This window comes from Andrena cerasifolii, chromosome 9 (assembly GCF_050908995.1).
Source record: "Andrena cerasifolii isolate SP2316 chromosome 9, iyAndCera1_principal, whole genome shotgun sequence".
Lineage (NCBI taxonomy): Eukaryota > Metazoa > Arthropoda > Insecta > Hymenoptera > Andrenidae > Andrena > Andrena cerasifolii.
In genome coordinates, this window is record NC_135126.1 from 11,347,040 (window position 1) to 11,366,273 (window position 19,234).

General features: G+C 47.7%; 1 protein-coding gene across 2 annotated transcripts in view; it reads right to left on the minus strand.

The window, feature by feature from the left end:
• Positions 1 to 1,373: 1,373 nt before the first annotated feature.
• Positions 1,374 to 19,234, minus strand: part of Ubce2h (ubiquitin conjugating enzyme E2H) — a 42,795-nt gene continuing 24,934 nt past the window's right edge. Inside the window, exons 3-6 of one of the 2 annotated variants that reach the window (XM_076820417.1) lie at positions 7,582 to 7,749; positions 7,335 to 7,463; positions 6,786 to 7,110; positions 1,374 to 2,901 (exon numbers count right to left, since the gene is read on the minus strand). In XM_076820417.1, coding sequence (XP_076676532.1) covers positions 6,974 to 7,110; positions 7,335 to 7,463; positions 7,582 to 7,749 — 434 coding nt within the window. In that variant the 3' untranslated portion in view covers positions 1,374 to 2,901; positions 6,786 to 6,973. Of the gene's footprint in view, positions 2,902 to 3,722; positions 5,683 to 6,785; positions 7,111 to 7,334; positions 7,464 to 7,581; positions 7,750 to 19,234 lie in introns of those variants that run through there. The other variant, XM_076820418.1, reaches the window with a different exon arrangement.

Genomic DNA, 19,234 nt, shown 5'->3' on the forward strand with positions numbered 1-19,234 from the left:
GGTACCAGTTTGACGATAGGTCCGATACATCCTTAAATCAGTTCGAATTAGAATTTGAACGAGGAAGCTCGATCTCCCGATCCCCGGCGAACAATTCGACCGGACTGTTTCTCCCGCGGATCGGTGGATCGCGATCGAGATCGCGGATCGTTCGCTCGTTTCACTGGTATATCCACTCGTGCGACGCAACTGATTTTAACGCACTAAGGCCTTAACGTGTCAAAGCAGCGGAGCTAATTACCGTCGTACAGTAAGAAAATATATATACCTCTACGGACACCAATAAATCCGATCTGACGATCGGTACGCGCGGAACGTAGTTACAGTTCCCAAAAACATTTTTGTCAGCTACTACAACCAATCTCCTGTCGCTGGAAAAGCATCCGAACAAGTGCCCCGAACGGCGTTTCCTCCCCTCCCGCGCTCGTCTCCCGCCTTTCTCATTTTCATTTCCCACGTAAAGCTTAACTTTGACTTTTTAACGAGCTCGTCTCGATCCCCCCCCCCCCCGTAAACTCTGCAGTACTCGCGCGATCTACGATCACCTGGACGATTTAATTCCGATCGGCATGCGTCCCCGACATTTCCCAGAAAACTGAACTGAACACATTGCAAGTGGATTAAAGACGAGTGTTTCGCTAATTACAATTTTCCTCCCGCTGCCCCTTCGCGCGTCGCTCGCGGACTGTCGCGCGGTCCGGTGGCTGATCTACTACAGAGTTAGTGACAATCGCGATTCCATATGTTTCAGCATATCTTAATGTTACACCTAACGTTACACTCTATAAGAGAATACCATCTACTGACGCGCACCTAAGTTTAAAGCCCGATTGACTCGATCTCGTTCGTCGTCTGATCGAGCCGGCGATCAAATATTCTGGACGACCGCGAATGAACGTCGATGAAGCCGTCACACCTTGCCTCCGCGCAACCGAGACTCGCCGATTAGAAACGCCTAAAAGAAAATATCCTTCGCCCTGCTCTCTTTAATCCGCATTATTGTGCATCTCCCTTCTCATGATCATTCATCACATATATATATATATATATATATATATATTCATATATTTAATTGTATTCGTGTATTACTATTATTCACGATCGGCTCGCAAAACGATTGGGTAGGATTGTTGTTCCTCGATTTCCGCTACCGCGCCACCCCTCCGCCCTCAGGGTATACGTGTGCCTACGCTTACAAGTCTGAAAATATCATAGCGCATCTCAGTGCCTCGGGCGTACATTGGAGAATATATTTCCGGACTAGTTATCCGTCCAACACAATTGTAAGATCGCTACGTGGAAAACGAGCCGGCTGCCTCGATCATTCGCTCCCCGTGATAATTATCGATAGAAAATAAGGGGCGACTTGTACGTTTTCTTTCTTTCTTTTCTTTTTAGCTACGCTGAAACACTTAATACAGAAACTTTATATTGAACAAGTGTACGAGTCGGTGAGCTTCGAGTTACCGATAATGGATGTCGATTGCGTGAAGTGGCAATGGGAGCTATTCGCTGCGTCACATCGATTCTTAATTACTTTACATTGCGCGATCTTAGCCATCGTTAGCATCCATCAGTTTCGGGCGCGGCTGCGTTTCGCGCGTCGCAGCGCGGGCCGGCGGATTTTGAGAAACGTCGAGCTCCGCCCCGGCTACCGATTACAAGGAAAGGCGAGCCCCCCCCTGGACATTCAGGGTGACCGGGAAATGAACCATGCCGACGACGGGATCGAATTAAATATATTCTCCGTGAACGTAACAGCGTCGTTGTTGGATTATTCATCTGTAAAACTAGCTTCGATCGCTTCCGATCGGACAATAACGATAAGATCTGTATTAGCTTTAATCAACCATTATTGCGAATGCGTACGTTGGCATCGTCATTTAACACATTAGATAACATCGATGATATAGTATTATGAACGAGTAGCAAAAATATTGCTATTTCCTTGCCTCGACGAGAGTTATCTTGAAGGTGGGGATTATCGCCCGCAAATTATTTCCGCCCGCAACGCGGCGGTCTCTGTTGCGTCGCTGGGAATTAATTTAAAAAAAAAAAAGAAAAAACGGGGCAACGCCTGCCCGATTGACGGAGCAAGGATAATCATGCTCGACGAACGAATCTGTGGAATTTGGAATTCCTTCGGGTGCACCGAAACCGTAGCAGCCCCGATGCGCTCGACAAGGGTGCAGCAGCAGCCACCGAGCAAGCTCCTTCCGAACCTTTAAAACGTTCCAGACGCGTTAGAACTCTAAACACCACTATTCTTGCTCTGACAGAGGCAGAGAGAGAAAGAGAGAGAGAGAGAAAAAAAGTCGGGCTGTTACGCAGCTACGAGGAAAGGATCGTAAACACTGGTGAACCTTAATGGAAAACTTATGGTACAACGCGAAAGGGTTGAACTAGCGATTTGTCGAAGCAGAGCTAAAGAAACTCTCGCTCTGGAAAAACGAAAAAAAAATTCGCTTGGGCGAACAAGTGGCATTGCTCGTCGCTGCTAGCTTTTGGAGTTGTCCCGCGGTTACATACTTACGCATACGCTTCTCTCTTTACTCGCTCGCAGATGTTAAATCAACGGGATCCTTATCACTCAGCCGGTTCGCTGGTATCGAAAGATTCGCTGCTACGGAACGCCGCGCGTTACGCCTCGACATAAGTAACGACTCCTTTGTATTGTTTAAGTATAGAAAATGAACGCATACAGGCTCCGAGAATCTTGGTCTGCTAAGCCACGCTCTCGCGGGTGTTCGCTGCCTTTCGCAAGGTGTTGCTTTTTAGGCAGTAGGTGTTTCTAACTCGGCCGTGGCATCGCAGAGGCCTTTTATTCTTCAAACTTTCGGAGAACCACTCGAGACACGGAAGCACGAGCCTTCTTTCGAATCGCTGGAACGCTCCCAGACTCTGTTGCAAAGATCGACACTGTTAGCGCAACGCGAGAAATAAAATGCACCAGGGGCGCATCGATAACGTCTCGTATATTTTGCAATTCTCGGGGAGGGGGAGGCGGCGTCGTTTTTAACCGGGGGAGTATAACGCGCAGCACGATACAGATGGCGAACGCAAGGAGGGACAAACAACACTTGCGGGGAAAGAAATAAAAAATGATTATTAAAGACTATCCTTTGAAATCGGTTAAACAATCGGTTAGTAAAAGAAATCATACACATATAACGTTGGTGCGAATACGATCGACGATAACGTACAATTAAACGATAATCCTATGTTACATGTATAAAAGTAATAACGTGAGATCTGTGGATATACGACTTTACCTCGATCACTGTGTAATCTACGGGGAGGGAAACGCAGACTCTACGCTTCTTCTCTTCTTCTGCCGCTTTCTTTCCGTTCTCTTTTCGGTATTTCCAAGCCAAGCGACGCGTGAAAGAATATGCCCTGACGCTTGCGAGTGGCCAATGGAGAGGCGTTAAAAGCTACCGCGCCAGCATGCTACGAACCGTTCGTTAACGAATCAATCGCCTGCTTTCCGCGTATCGAATCCGATAAACCAGGGTTAAAACGCATCGCGCGGGACCGTTTCCCTCTATGATATTTGCTCCCGCGTAGAATCCCCGATGGACGCGCGGCTATCGCAACGGCGCGTGGCGATAAAGCGAAAGAAACGAGAGAAGAAATGATGCGCAAAGCGATCGTACATAATCGTTACGGTGGCCGGCGAGTGAGAGGCAGAATGCCCAATAAGCCATACAAGACGCCGTTCGTTGGTTTCACTCCATTTTAATAACCATTTCTCTAATCAGTAAATACATTTTTCTATACAGTTCACCAAAACGGATAGAGCCGCTGCGAATCGTACGAGAAGGTCCGCGACTAATCGCGTCTTAAATAAACCGTGATAATGGTAAATCACCGTGAACGACGTGTCGCCATCGCGTGAATCGTCGGCGTTCCTTAAATAAAAGGAGAAGAAAGAATAGTAACGATTAAAATTTCGGGCGCGGCTATCGTTGCGCGAGCTCCGGGCTCGTGCCCTCGGCTCGGCTAAAATAATTAGTAAAATAAAAGCTCCAGACCACGCGGGCCACGCGCGCCTCCTCTGAAAATATCAAAGTCAATGGGCTCTCCCTCGATAATTAAACCGCGGTGTATCCATCGGGATTGTACGAGGCAGAGCGTAGAAAATTGTGTTCGCAAAAGCGGGTACGATAGACGCGCCCATATACGAGTAGTAGTAGAACGATAATATTAAATTCATTTGTTAAAAACTAAGGAGCGAAACTACTGGAAAAATACAGACGAGAAATTTCGATCTTTCTTACAAATTGCTTTAGGTGGAAGTTTCGTTCCCCTTTTCTTTTCCCGCTTTTCCGTCCTCGTTCCTCCCGAGCGCGCTCCAAAAACACTCGAACGACCATCGAAGAAACTTATCGAAGCTTATCGCTGCTTTCTTTTTCTGATTTTATTTTTTTGTTCGTTCTCTTTTTTTTTCCTTTTCTTTAAATGTTATTTACTCCTATATTCGAAGATAAAAGCACACGCTGCCTCTCGGAATCTTCCAAGCGACCGATTCAATAGATGCGTTCGGTTAACGCACAATTGCTCGTCGTTTCTCGCCGATGTTTGCACGATAAGGACTTTTTTCCCATTTCTGTTTCCCTTCTTTTCTTTTTTTTTCACGGAGACCCATAATAATAAGGCACAATTTCCTGCCTGAGAAGGCACTAAAAACATCCATGCCTATACTTGTACGTATAGATGATCGTATTGCATATAACCACGCAAAAAGGAGAGAGATCAAGTTGAAGCGATTTACAAACTAAACGAAGATTATTGTGCACCAAGATTTGTACAAATATTCTCGTTGACGCGGGCTTCGACATCGTCGTGTATCATTCACCCTCCCCCCCTCTATTATTCCCACGCGCGAATCGTCACCAGTAACTACCGTTTCCCTCGAAATTTCATTTCCATTCATAATTCCTCCTCCCCGATTTCGTCTCACTCTTTCTCCCCGTAATCTTCCCTCCCGTAGCTGAGCATCGCTAACATCCCCGCTTCGCGAAAAACGATACACAGCGCGGTGCCCACCGAGCGCGTATCAAAGTGGGCTCTAAAAAATATCGATCGTATCAAAAGATTTGTTAACTGAGATAAAATCGTTCGCGCGCGCCATGCAGCGGCGGGATAAAAGGACGCGTTTGCGTTTCTGCTCTGAAGCGACTTTTACTTGGGCCGAGAATTTTGAAGACGTTAAGAGCCTCGCAGGAGCCTACTATAAATAACGATTACTCTAAGCGATATCTGCGATAAAAAAAAAATAATAATGAAAGACGCTCCCGTCGTCGGGCAGTCCTGAGACGGTGTTGCTAGACTCTCGCATTGAAATTGCTACTACCTTCTGCCGCGTGAATTAAATCAACGTCCATGTCCGAATACTGGTGGGGATCCATCGTTGGGACCGGCGCGGCCTCGTGGTCCCCCGGTACAGCGAAAAATCGCGTGCCCGATGGACTCGCGCGCGCCTCGAGGCAGGTGGCCGAGGAGGACGTTCGATAATCCAGACGCGGGTCTTCGATCGTTCTCCTTCCGTCGAGCACTGCCGACCGGGCGGACTTCAACAGCGGTTGGCACGTTCCGACACTAAGATCGCAACTTAAACGCCGTTTAAACCGTGGATGCGTCCTTAACACCGCTGCGGAAGCCGTTTCCCGTTGCTGCACCCTACGAGGGAAACGTTCAGGGATGGTGATGACAGAACAAAGGGAAATGGACCTAGTACCCATGTTCCAAGTCTTTTTCTTTCTTTTTTATAAGTACGATCTTGCGAAAGGGAGGGGATAAGAACGGCTAGCCTCGAGTGACTCTAAGCTACGATCGTTCGGAATTGGAAAACCATTGGACGCGCAGCGTCGTCGCCACCCTCCCGCGCCCAACCCCTCCCGCGATTAGCGTGCGGTCTCTCAGGTCTCAGATTTCTCTGGCGACGGGGATACACGCAGGTTCGAGTGGCTTTTTCGTGGAGGTTACAAAAGAGTCGTTACCCTGCACGGATTTTTTTTTCGAGAAGCGCGAGGAGCAGATGAAGGTTAACCGGGGACACACAGTGGTAATTTCGAGATAGCGCCACGTGGTAGTCGCCCGCGGACACGCGCGTCGCGCGTACATAGAGACAGAGGGAATAGAAATTGTCGGCAAACGAAATCGACCCTCGTGCCGGTGCACCGTGTTAACGTCCCGTGCACGGTTATCGATGATCGGGAGAGAAAAAAAGAAAGAGAAAGAACGAGAGAGAGAGAGAGGGAGAGAGAGAGAGAGTCTACGTGCATGTAAAAAATTTAAAACGAGGAGGGATAACCAAGCTAAAACAGCGAACAAAAAAGCTTGCCCCGCGGGAGAAATGGCCTGGTCGCTTCGCGGTACGGTCTCGCGGGAATCACGAAAGTGGGCGACGATTCCGCGACTTGTTACGGGCCGATCGATCGCAAAGTCAAGGAGGGCCCAGCAATTTGGAAGATCGGCGAACCCCGTGGAACTCGCACGATAAACGGTTCTCTCTCTCGAACGGCGAATAAAGGGTGGGCGCGCGTCTTTGCCTCGTCGGCAACGTCCCCTAGATCCAACGACGGCTCGGACGAGCCCACGCCTGCGCGCAAAGAGAGCTCCAAAAGCGATTCCCTCGTTATTCTTTCTCTACAACGTGTCATCGTCATCGTCTTTCCCGTTTCATTCCTCTCGATGCCTACCTTCGTTCTTCGCTCTGATTAAACACCCCCTCCCATCCCCCCCCGCCCCTCCCCTCCCACACGACGATATAAACAACAAACCTGGTCGCGACTCGAGTACGTTTCTACGAGACAATAGAGAGTGACGAGAGTTGCCGCGTTGGCTGAACCGATAGTGAGGTCCGGTGGTTCGAGAATGTAAAGCATCTCTCTATTTGGTAGGGCGAGCGATGTCGGGTTTTACAGGGAGTCGAGATTAAGGATATGGGTACGGATGGTAAAATATTTGGTTACAACTCCATGTCCTGCGCCTCGTCCTCGCTGAAGTCGCTCATCGAAGACTCGCTGTCGGACGACATCCCGTTCCCGGTGCCGCCGTTCTCCTGGTCCCTTAGCGCTTCCTCCGTCGCGTATTTCCTCACGTAATCTGCCGAGAAATCAAGAAGGAAATTGCATCCCGGCTAATGTATACACCGCTTGGGAATTGAACCTCGCCGTTCCCGTAGGTTCGCCTCGTTATTCCCGCATCGTCGTGCGGTACAATTAACGCAAAGAGACCCCGTCCCCGGCGAGGGGGATGGGGATATGACGGTTGCGCGTAATATTTCCAGCAGAGGGACAAACGAGGTCTCGTTTGTCCCCTACACTCACCTGCTACCTTCTTCTTGTACTCCTCAGGTTTGTGTAGATACATGGCCGCTGCGTCGCCATTTAGGGGGTCGATTGGATTGGGATATGTTAACAACTGGGGTAAGAAGGACTCGAAGATATTCGATAGATCTGCAACAGACGGCGAAGTATCCACGTTAGAGGCGCGCAGATTCCGTTGTCGGCAACCGGCTGTGTTATAAAGGTGGTCGTGTTTTCGAATCGGTTGCATCGCGCGGGGGATACGTACCGTAAAGGGCAGTCCAGGCCTGGTTTATTACGTCTAGGCACACCGTGCCTGAGACTTCGTCAATGTTAGGGTGGTACACCTTGTTCATAAAGCCGATCGAAGGAGATTTGAAGGGGTAGTGCTCGGGCAAGTGAACCCTCACCTTCCATATTCCACCCTCGTAAGGCGCTGTAACGTTAGCACGAGCATATATTTAGTAACCGTAGTACCGCGGCCCGTCGAGCGCCGTTTTCTTACATACAAAAACAAAATTCCGCCTAAATACTCCGGCGCATCTGTATCTTTCTTTTCAGTTCCCGGCCGCTAGTATCGACGCTAGAAACCGAAAGGGGACCGGCTGGCATTCGTCTCGATCGCGGTTCCATCTACGGAACGATCGGTATGCCGCCGTGGCCGGCTTATCTCCGGGCAAACGGAGCACGGCCCCGGCGATTTCAAGCCCGATTATCGAAATTGCAGGTACAGTTATCGATGATATTCCAGCAGCGGCCCGGGGAGTCAGAGGCCGTGCCCGTAACTCGCGATAGATCGAGGAAACTGGAACGTTTGACGGTAAAAAAAAAACCTTGGAACGCGGCGTTCTTTCTCGTAGGGAAAGGGGCGGGAAATGGAAGGGAGAAAAGGGGGAAGAGGGGAAGGAACGAAGGTGGTTCCTATTGTCCACCAAAAGTCTGAGACACGAGATGTTTTTTAGATCCGAGCTAACTTTAAACGCCCCCCTTTCGCGAGATTCTAGTGTACCAAACAATGCAGAATCCGAGCAAGACGCGGCTTTGTCCCGCTGCGAACTGCTCGCGACACTCGGGGCCGATTATTCCCCCGGTATCTCGCGAATAAAAACGTCAATAAGATTGGGATTAAGCTGCTGGAAGTGACTCGAGCGACGTTGTCGTTCGACACGAAGCTCGGTATACTTTAAAAGCCCCAGTGCTCTATGGTAAAGGTATTAATGGATTGAGTACACGGTGTGCCTTTTATCCCCGGTGCTCCGTTCGCTCTCAACCAGGACTTCTAATTGGGAAACAGCGCACGCGTTCCTTTGTCAGTAACCACTGAGTTCGCGATCTTTAGATCCGTCCTCCTAATCTGACTTTTAACAGGAGACCGGTACAGGGGAAAGTGGGGTAAAACGGAACGGGTGGGTAAAACGGAACAGCAATGTTTCTGTTAGATAACAGCTGCGAATGAGTCGGTATCGCGTGACATGGAACCCAAGGGTCCTCGTAGCATTTTGCGATAGACCATAGACCCCTGCACGCGTTAGTTTTCCATTAAGAGAGTTGGAAAAATTTCCGGTATCGACGTTTCAATGTTGCGGTGGACTTTAGACCACTTTTCCGTACTTGGATTTGGAAAATTAATAACGGCAAGTACATCGTTGGATTCTATAGTCCTTGCGCTACATTTTCACGTATATAAAAAGTTCTTTACCTCGCGCTGAAGTGTAAATATTAAATGTTTACTAAATGACTGCGTGTAAAGGGTGGGCCCATGAGGCCTGCACCAGTGCTGAAAAGGAAGATGATACATTTGTATGTGATTTTTGTTCATAAAATCACAAACAAACCATATTAATCTATCCTTCTTTTACGATATTATATTTATATTTGATTATCTTCCGTAATTTTCACGTTATCTAATAAAATATTTTCTCTTATATGTGTAATATATATTTTTGTTATATTTTACTTGCAATAGTTATACCTGAAACATATATTTATAGATTTTAACATAAATCAATACATTTTAAATCATAAAAATAAAGATTTTGTACGTTTACACGGTTTTCGAGAGGGTGTTCCGTCTTACCCCACCATTTCAGCGAGACTAAGATTTCAATACCTCCGGTAAATTTAATTTTCCGTCATTCCCAAAGATTTTTCTTAACAATGCCTTTGATTTTCTTATAGTCTAAGGTCCACTGAAGACTCCTGTGGAAGTCTCGCGTCTTTTTCTCCTCCCGATTTTAAATTATCACCCTCCAAAGTTAACCGTTCCGTTTTACCCCACCTTCCCCTATCCCTCCGGCGGGAAGCTTTGCGAAAGCTGCAAGATCCTTTGCCAAGACGGACTAACCCTCGTTGAAAAAAATTTCCTATTTCCTACGATTAACATTATCGCTACTAACTCAATTTCGCAAAAAATGGCTTGCTCTCCGTTTTTGCTCCGAATGCCTGAAGTGTCCGTGAAGCGGGACGTTCGACCGCGGACCGTAATCGACGACTGGGAGGACTGCCCGTGGCAAGCAAGAAATCTCCAGGAGTGAAATCCATTTGCAATCGAGCGCGGAATGGGACTCCGCCGATTGGTCGACACGCTGCGCGAAAGGAGACGAGCAGCTTCGGGAAGCGCGATACCGAATTAATCGTCGAGAAGCAATTGAATCGTGCCGGCTCGAGGCTCGAGGGGCGGGGGAAAAAAGCAGAGACGTGGAAGCTTTCGAAACGCGCGTATGTTGCGCGGCGAGAGACACCGGCGCGTCTCGTTATACGATAAACTACCTGCGCACCAGCCTCGAGATATTTGCCTGGCCGTGTTCGACGGTAATATCGCGACCCGGGGACGGTGAATTAATGCCGGGCAATTGGTCATCTTCTAAATTAATAGCGTATTATCGTGGAAACGTAGAAATCGGGCTATCGCGTCGTGATTGCACGGGAACCGGAGGAGCCCTCGGGCGTCGAACGCAGGAGCAGCGAGCAGGGCTCCCAACATGTCCGTTAAGGGGGTATACCCGTTTGAACCCTCGGAAAATATATACATTTTGTGGATTTTTTTACAAGTCAACGGTTTGATGCAGATTTCCCGTTTTTTAACTATGTTTACATAGTATTATGAACTACTTATAAAAAAAGTTTCAGTTAAAAAACTATTGTTTTTCGGAAGTTACGGATACATGTCCGAAAGTCTCTCGATTTTAGACGGCTAAACGGTGGCCCTAAAAACTCGCGCTACGTTCAACCAATTCACTTCCAATTTTGCATGCAGAATCATAATAAGATTCCGCATCGTCCAACGAAGGCGATTTTGAAAATTTTGAAAAATAAAGAAATGGTGAGAGATCAAAGGTAAAGTTAAATTTTTCTAAGAGAAAAATCCACCTTTTTCCTTTATAAATAATAAACGGGGAATCGAAATAAAAAAAAGCCTTCGTTGGACGATGCGGAATCTTATTATGATTCTGCATGCAAAATTGGAAGTGAATTGGTTGAACGTAGCGCGAGTTTTTAGGGCCACCGTTTAGCCGTCTAAAATCGAGAGACTTTCGGACATGTATCCGTAACTTCCGAGAAACAATAGTTTTTTAACTGAAACTTTTTTTATAAGTAGTTCATAATACTATGTAAACATAGTTAAAAAACGGGAAATCTGCATCAAACCGTTGACTTGTAAAAAAATCCACAAAATGTATACATTTTCCGAGGGTTCAAACGGGTATACCCCCTTAAGTCCTCCTCCCCTGACCCACCTCCGTCGAAATTAAAGTGGTAATTAATTAAGCATAAACAATCGCGCTTGACACCAGGGCACCTTGCATTCCAGCGGCCTGCCTCGTGGTAAGTGACGATAATTAGCGAAGCGGTGCTAATCCACAGTGACGAGACACGGTCCTGCGTGTATAAGGATCGACGTGTCTAAGGGCGAATTCGCGAGTGGACTGGGCGAAGGAAAAGGTAGGCTCGCCGTGCGGTTCTGGTTTGCTTTTCCGTCATGGCGGACCACCGACTTTTTCCCTTCGAGGATCGCGAGCGCGCGCGCGCGCCGCAACATGTGCACCTTTGCGCACGCACGTGCATTACGCGGCCCCGCGGAGACGTGTAGGCGAGAAACGTGACCCACCTGTGCGTGGACGCGCGTGCACCCACCACGCACACACCGCCGCGCGGATTCACGGTGAAAGTATCGATATCCAACGCGGAATCGGAGCTGGGGGTGGGGGGGAATGCAAGCAGCCGGTGTTAATGCCTATCCGGCGTTGCGACTCGGGCGAACCTTGACTCATCCCTGCCCCGTCGATTTTTTACACTTTGTTTTCATTATTATCGCGATTAAGGCAAATGGCCCTCGCCCCGGGCGGCCTCGAGTGAGAGTGAAAACCGTGCGACTGATGAAGGGGACGTTGCACCTGGGAAGGACGTTCACCTTATCGCTGTTAGTATTAAATAAATTCTGCGAGATATGTTACTTGGATAAAAGAAGTACCGCTGTGTACGAGAACACCTAAACGCAGCCTGCAAAATGCTGCACTTTTCGCGGCTGCGAGCACACTCGAGTGCATCCTCGTCCTTTCACTTCAGTTTCCCTTTCTAGTTCTCTTATCAATTATCGCTATCGCTTCGCGGATCGTATGGCGGGCCAAGATACTCCCACAGAGTTTCGACTGCCTTTCAGGCATATCTCTATTAATTATTATTATGTAGGGCTGAATTTGTTTGCAACTTACTGAAATGTTAGTAGGGAAAACTTGCCTGATTCGTACCTGCGCCTAAATCGCACCCCCGCTGTCTCTTTTAACCTAAGGCAGTCGCAATCAATGTTCAATTTTGATGTAGTTATCCTATATAAGTCCTATATAAGTTAGGATAAGTGTGGCACGATTTAGAAACATTACTCCTAAATCGTATTTTTTCAATATTAAAAATAAATTGTTTTTATGAATAGAAGTTGATTATTCCTTGTTGTTTGCGTTTATAAAACTGTTTATTCTATTAACAAACAGTTGATTACCACTAATTTTCTTTCATTTCCCCCGTTGTTTTTCGTTTAATAAAGATTTCTTTGATAATGCTCATCGGTAAAACTGTGTAGTTCTTTTGTGTGTCCCTGAAGAAAGGTACCTACGTAAAAAATTTCCCTTGCAGAGGAGAATAACCCTTAAGAACTCCTACGGTCGAAAACTGTTGCATTCCTCTCGCTACTGCCTCGCGCGCGCCAGACAACGCTCGTCCTACCTTGGTACTCTCGCGTACCAAATGGCTACCCGCGTTCATAAATAAATAAACCGCTTTACCGTGTCGCGTTGCACAACGGCTCGACTCTTTTATACGAAATTCGACAGGGCTCCTGTTGATTCCAACTGGGTCAGATTGACAAAGAATCGCGGAGGGGGTGGGGGGGCACGGACGCGACGCATCGTCGAACGCCGCCCGTTTAATAAAGATAATTACCGGGGCTCGATATAACACGGGCGCACGGTCGGGAAAACATTTTTCGCCGCGATTCATTCCGCACGAGTTATTCTGCATCGCGCAGCACAGCCGTCCCCCCAGGAGGATATATTGATTTTTTATTATGGAAATCCAGCGAGTTTGTCGCGGAATTGGCTCCCTGTGAAAGCTTAACGAACCCCCGTTTAACCTCGCCGCGGACTTCTTCGATTCAACTGTGCATTCAGCGCAATGCCGGGGGGAAAAAAACGCGCGTACCGATCACACTTTCTAGTTCCGTAGGAATTAAAAAGCAATTCCAAGATGGGGATACAATTGGGTTAATAAAGATCCAAGGACCGTAGCAGGGTTAAGGGGGTTGGTATAAAGTGTAACCGCCCGTTTTTCAATGCCACCTTTCAGAATTTATTTAAGAAAAACTATATGGTTACACTGTCTGGCGTTTTGCCTGCATATTAAGGTATGTTTGAAGTAATGCTCGGAATTTTTATGACCTTTTTCTATCGCTTTTATACATAAATATACAGTCGGTGGTGCAAGCTTCTTAAAAAAAAATCTTTCCTCTCTTCCGCGTGATTTGGACACTGTTATAATTACCCAAAATGGAAAGACTGAGGTTTATTTTCTTTATTACGGTTCCCGCTATAGTTGCAACCACGGACGAGTTTCTATTTTATACAAAAATAATTTTACCGAACGAAAACAGCTAAATTTTTACTGTCAGCGAGCCTCTATGATTCCAACAGTAGCGACCACCATAATAAAGAAAATAAACCTTAGTTTTTCCACTTTGGATGACTATGACACTCTCCACACCATCGCCGGTCAGAAAATAATTTTTTGGAAGAAGCTATACGTCCGATAAAAAAGCCAAAAAATTCTGAGTATTACTTGAAACATGCCTTAAAATGCAGGCAAAACCTCAGACAGTATAAACTTACAATTTTCGTTAAATAAATTCCCGAAGAGGACGTTGAAAAACAGGCAGTTACACTAGATGACTAGACTACCCCCTTAAAGAAATGGGGAAAGTGTTTGAGCCACTGCAGTATAAAATTTCAATGGGATAATCGATATTCCTAACGCAGTTCTCGAACTTTTATTAGACACAGGAGATATCTGTCGACGACTACAGCAACCGTGTCCATCTTCATTTATCCCTGACCAGCTTCTTGATCGTTCCGCTGAAGAACGAACTCGCCAGGCAATTAACTGGTCGTAAATCGTTCTGTTCGCCATAAAAATTCAACGCCTCGGTATAGACTCGTTCCCTCTCGCGGCTGGTTCGTTCAGTTCCAGCCATTTTATAATTTCCCCGAATGGCTGCATTAATTTTAATTAAAGTTACCGCGAACGTTCTCCCTTGTTTCATTGCTCGTAGAATTCTATGGGCCTCCGCTGTGCCCCTCGTCGAGAGCGTTTAGAAAACGAGACCAGCCGCAACTCGATATTTTTTCGGTGCCGATTCGACGGCGATTGGGCAGAGCCGTCGATCCAGGATCACTTAATCGCGATAGTAAGCTCGAGTGCCCAAAGGTCGAGCACACTTGAGGAAATACTCCTCGGGGCCCGATGAAAAACGAGATATGAAAGGACAGGGTACAGTTATCGAATGAATAGGAGATAATCCTACGGTCGATTACGGTTCAGCCGAACGGAAACAGGAAGCGGTCGGGGCTCCGGTCACGGTGATCGATCCACGATCGACATTGCTCGCAAACCCCCGACGCACAGTGGGGGTGGGAAGCCTTAAAAGTTGGCGAAAAATCGAAATACAAAAGAATGTTTACGTATCTGATTTTTTATCCCTGGTATAGTTGAAATACGTCCGCACATTAAAACGTATATCCACAGCCTGCTACAACTCTTCCTTCCTCACCCGAGTCGGTCAAAAACAGTTAGCTGTAGCAACTCCATTACATGTTTATTCCAAGCGATTTATCCAACGATTTATTGTAGCTATTTTTTGTGCTTTCTGTGTTATAAACTTCTGTTTCGCGATGAAGCCGTCAATTCCAGGTGTTTATTTAATTACTTTTTGTTGTTACACGTTTGCGTCAAGCAGTAATACCTTCGCGAAGTTTAATTCAAAATTGCCTTGTATAACCTTAATTACCATAGCTGATCTACACAAATAATTAAACATTTAGTATACTTCCAAGTTTGATCAAGCATCGATGTTTGCACAGTTAACCTCTCTGATTATCAAAGAACTGAGATTAACTTTCAGAATCTGCTCGTTTTTGCTCGAATCCCTAAAGTTATTCAAAAAGGTTCCGAGTTCATGAAAATACTGTCTTTTTGCAATCAGGAGATTTTAAATCGCTTTTTATTAAGCTCAGATCCCGTAACAACCAGCAAGAGACGATAACCCCCCAAAAATCGTCAATCTCTGCCCAAAGAAGCTTTAAACTTATTATTGCCTCCAGTTGTAAGTCGCGATGATCATACTACACCGTTGCAGTCTAATAATGAATATGACAGTGATACTAGTTCAAACGATCATTGACATGATCACTGCATTGCCGTATAAAAAAGAATAAAAATGTTTCAGAGATTGTGTTATTCATTATGTACAAGAATATATTAAATAAGTTTAAAAGAGAAATCTTCTTTTATTTACTTTCGAATAATCGTTTCTGATTAAGTAATTTAATTAACACAAGCTTTCATGACAACCTAGGAATTGACGCCAACTTTTAGGGTCTTTCACCCCACAGTGCGACGTGTCGGTTCAGCAGAATATCGCGAAATCGCGTATCAAAGTATGTACTTTGATAAGTGAAATCGTGGAATATCATGTCGAATGTATCTCGATACCAGAAATCCCGAAATTCTGTATTAAACGGTCGAGAATGATGCCATTTTCGGCGCACCGAACGTTTCACGCGTCACATAACAATCGGCAGAAATTATAAATACCGTTCGCTAACGATTTAAATATATTTCGGGGGCTCGTTTAATATAGACTCGGAAATTCTGGCGCCACGAAGCGAGAGGCAGGCTCGCGCACGTTAATGTATAATAATGAATTAAGTATGTACCGCGCGATTGGCAACCGAAATTCACCCCTCGAACCCCTTCCAATAATTACGAGTCCTCTTGCGAAGCTCCTAATCGATTACTGCCACTGTTCTACCCGGAGCCTCGCGCATTCCGCCTCCAATCTGCCCTCAAGTCCTCCAATGGGATGGCAGCGAGAAATCGGCGATATTCCGCGACTCACCTTCGCAATCAATTGATCGGGGCGCTTGTCGTCGGCCGAGCGAACCTTGCGGGAGCGAACCCAGACCCATCCTGCCTGCCAATTACGTAACGAGTGTTTCACCCCCGCCGAGGGGGTTGATGGCACCGAAGCCAACACCTCCCAGCGGAGGCTCGCGAACGAAAGTTGCATAACGCTCGCGATTCTAATTTCCCCAACGCGCGCGCGAGCGTTTCACTTTCAGTGCCGTTTCCGCCGCGGATCTCCAACCCCCGTCCCCAATTACGGGCACCGCGAGGCAGGGGCTGCACGCGCTTGCCACTCGTCGCGCGAGCAGCATTGTCGCTCTCCGTCCTGCCTCCCCCTGCGCTCCGCTCGCCCCCTGAGCCGCAGCTCGAGGGTTTCCAGCGTGCCTCGCGACCCGACGCCCGCCGGGACGCGCTCCTCCGCGGACACGTCCTCCCAGCGGGGCGGTATACCTATATGCGGCAGATGCAGTTCGATACGAAGCTGAGGAGTTCCCTCCAAGCTTGCCCCAGTGACCCAGTTTTTCCCCGTTGCCGCGCGCGCGGCGGCCACGCGGGACCAGGCTACGCATTAATTTTCCATTTCCGCGAATCGACGTGCCCTTTCCGCTCGGCGGCCGCGGAAAGCAGCAGGCGCTCCGAGGGTACGCGCGGGGTTACTTTTCATTAGATTAAACGCGGAGGCCCGCGGGGCGGTGCTCGGGGAGAGGTAACTATTTGGGGCACGGTTTCGCTGTTTTCGAACGCCGCCAGCGCTGTCTAAATATTTCCCTTCGCTGCCGACCATCCGGGGGAGCTTTACGAGCTTCGCGCCCCCATCTGGCTTTTAACCCGATTCGCCGGACGCACGCGGCGCGAGAAAGACGGCCACCATCACCGCGGTTCCACTCCTGAGTGCCGCAGTCGAGATTATTTCAGTTGGGAAACGCGGCAGCAAAACTCGCATCGATCGGGATACTCTCATCAAAGCCCGGGAACATCCGAGATTTCGCCTTCGGTTGCACAGGGAACCGTCCCACCTGCCGCGCCGCTCTCGCATCTATCGATCTGGAGCCGAGATCCCGTCGGCATCGCGAGCGAATGGAACAGGTAGAAATTCGCGAGCGAAAAATACACACGGCGCTCGACGCGAGCCCTGTGCTTCGCGGAGAGTCGAGCGGGAGTCCCGCTTTTGTGCACCGCCGGATTGCGATTTTAATTCCCCTTCGCTCCGCGCGCGACGCTCGGCAATAATGGACCACCGAACGCGATGAAACGAAATCTCGTTGTACAGGATTTTAATCCTCCGCGCCCGCCTTCTTATCAACGTCCGCGCGGTACCCCGTATATCGCCGCGTATGACATCCGATCGAGTCCACGAGAAAACATGGAGGTGGAAGGTGGCGAAGGTCCCTTTCGCACAACATAATTCGCAGCCGTGACGCAGACAGCTTCTTCGCTTGGAAACTGGGTCACCTGGAAGCGTAGCAATTTAGACGCGCCGAGGGAAAAAAAAGAGACAGGTTCGCTGCGTTTTCCAGCTCATAACCGGGATGGATTACCCGCGTGCCCGCTCGTCGTCTATCGGATTTGCGTTGTCCATTTTTATCGTGTTTTCTTCTCAACGGCAATTACCCACTCCTCCTTTGACCGGCCGCGAATCCTGGTCCCCGAGGGAAGGATACGCGCCACACCGTCGGCAATTTATTTCGCCGGGAATTAAGTACCTCCGCGATATAATCCGCTCGCCTCCTCTGGCTTTTCTGCGCTCCCGCGTCTCCTGTTTTATTCCAATTAATTAACCGAGATCTCCGCGTCACCTTACCGGATAATTAGTTGCGGAGCAAAGCGACCCTGGGAGGGTGATCGAAGAAAAGCGGTGTCATGAATAAATCAGATGCAATGAATAAGTTCTCTGTAGCTAAATAATCATGCTGTAATTTAGGAGAACTCCGTTGCCCGGGCAATTTGTGCGTTGGGAATGGCTAATTAAACTTGAAAGAAGAAGAGCCGCGGCCACGTTCGACGAATCTCATCGCGCTTCCATCGATGCCCGTCGCCGCGAAAGGAGCGCGTTTCGGGAATGGAAAAAATTCAATTACCGCGGCGTCTCTTATCCCCCGGCAACGCGGCGATATCGCGATAAAGCTGGCAAGCTATCGCTGCTCGGCGTTCCTCTCGCGGCTGGGAAGAATGAAGGCCGGGACCAGGGATATCACTCAGCGGAATGCCTGCGCGAGACAGAAACGAAATGCAACGCGAGAATTTGAAAAGCGCTTTCCTCGGGCCGGGTTAACCGAGAGGCTGCTCATCAATATCAATTCACGTCGGCCGGCGAATTAACATGACGGAACGTTAAGCGGCGTCTGTAACGACGCCGTAGTTTATCCCGTCTGTGTCGTCTGTTTTCAATTTTTTTTTCTGATATTTGGCCGAGCCAACGGCAGCCATTCGCGAACGCGAAGAATAGTTGTTGCATGTTCCAGGCGGAATCGTAGGAATTTAACGCGGTTTAACAGATCCTCGGGTAACGTGCGTTTTTAATTATGGAGCACGCTGGGGAACGTGTGCCACTGCTCGATATTCCAGTCGAATCTTGATAGCTAGTCGATCCTTCAATTTCATTTTGACAGAGCGAGAGGAGGGACCTCATCTCTCATGGAACCCATTGAAATCTCGGTTTCCAATTTGCTTGATCATTCATTTCACGGGGAAATTAACAGCGAGAAACAATGCAGGGGCGATGTATCAGTTTGCGCGTGATTAATGGGTGGGAAAGTGAGTCCAGTTGAAATGTTTGTGAATAGTTGGGAGGTGTGATGTTTAGAAGAAGTGTTACGGGGTTAATTTTCTTTAGTCTTGATTTGAAATTTAATGAGCAAAGATTTGGTAGGAGTAGATTTTGGAAATTCTCGGGGAGAATGCATTCAGTCAACCCTGAATAGCCACAAGCGCAAACAAGCTTGTGGGGGATTTACCTAATAATTAAAATCTTCATCAGACCCAGTCATTCGCTACCATACGAGTTGTTTGCGAACTAACGTTCGTATCTGTAACTTGCACACGTGTGCTCGTGACTGTTTCTTAATAACAACGTAATTTCAATTTGAATAGTAAGTTCCAATTATAGCAGTTCCGACTTTAAACACCTGTCGCGATAATAGGAAGGATGTTTGCTTGACCCTGCGATGAGTCAAGCAAAACATATCTGAATGCGCGCAGAACCCAATTAATCATTCCACCAATCAATTTTACAGTAAAGGGGCAATAATGCG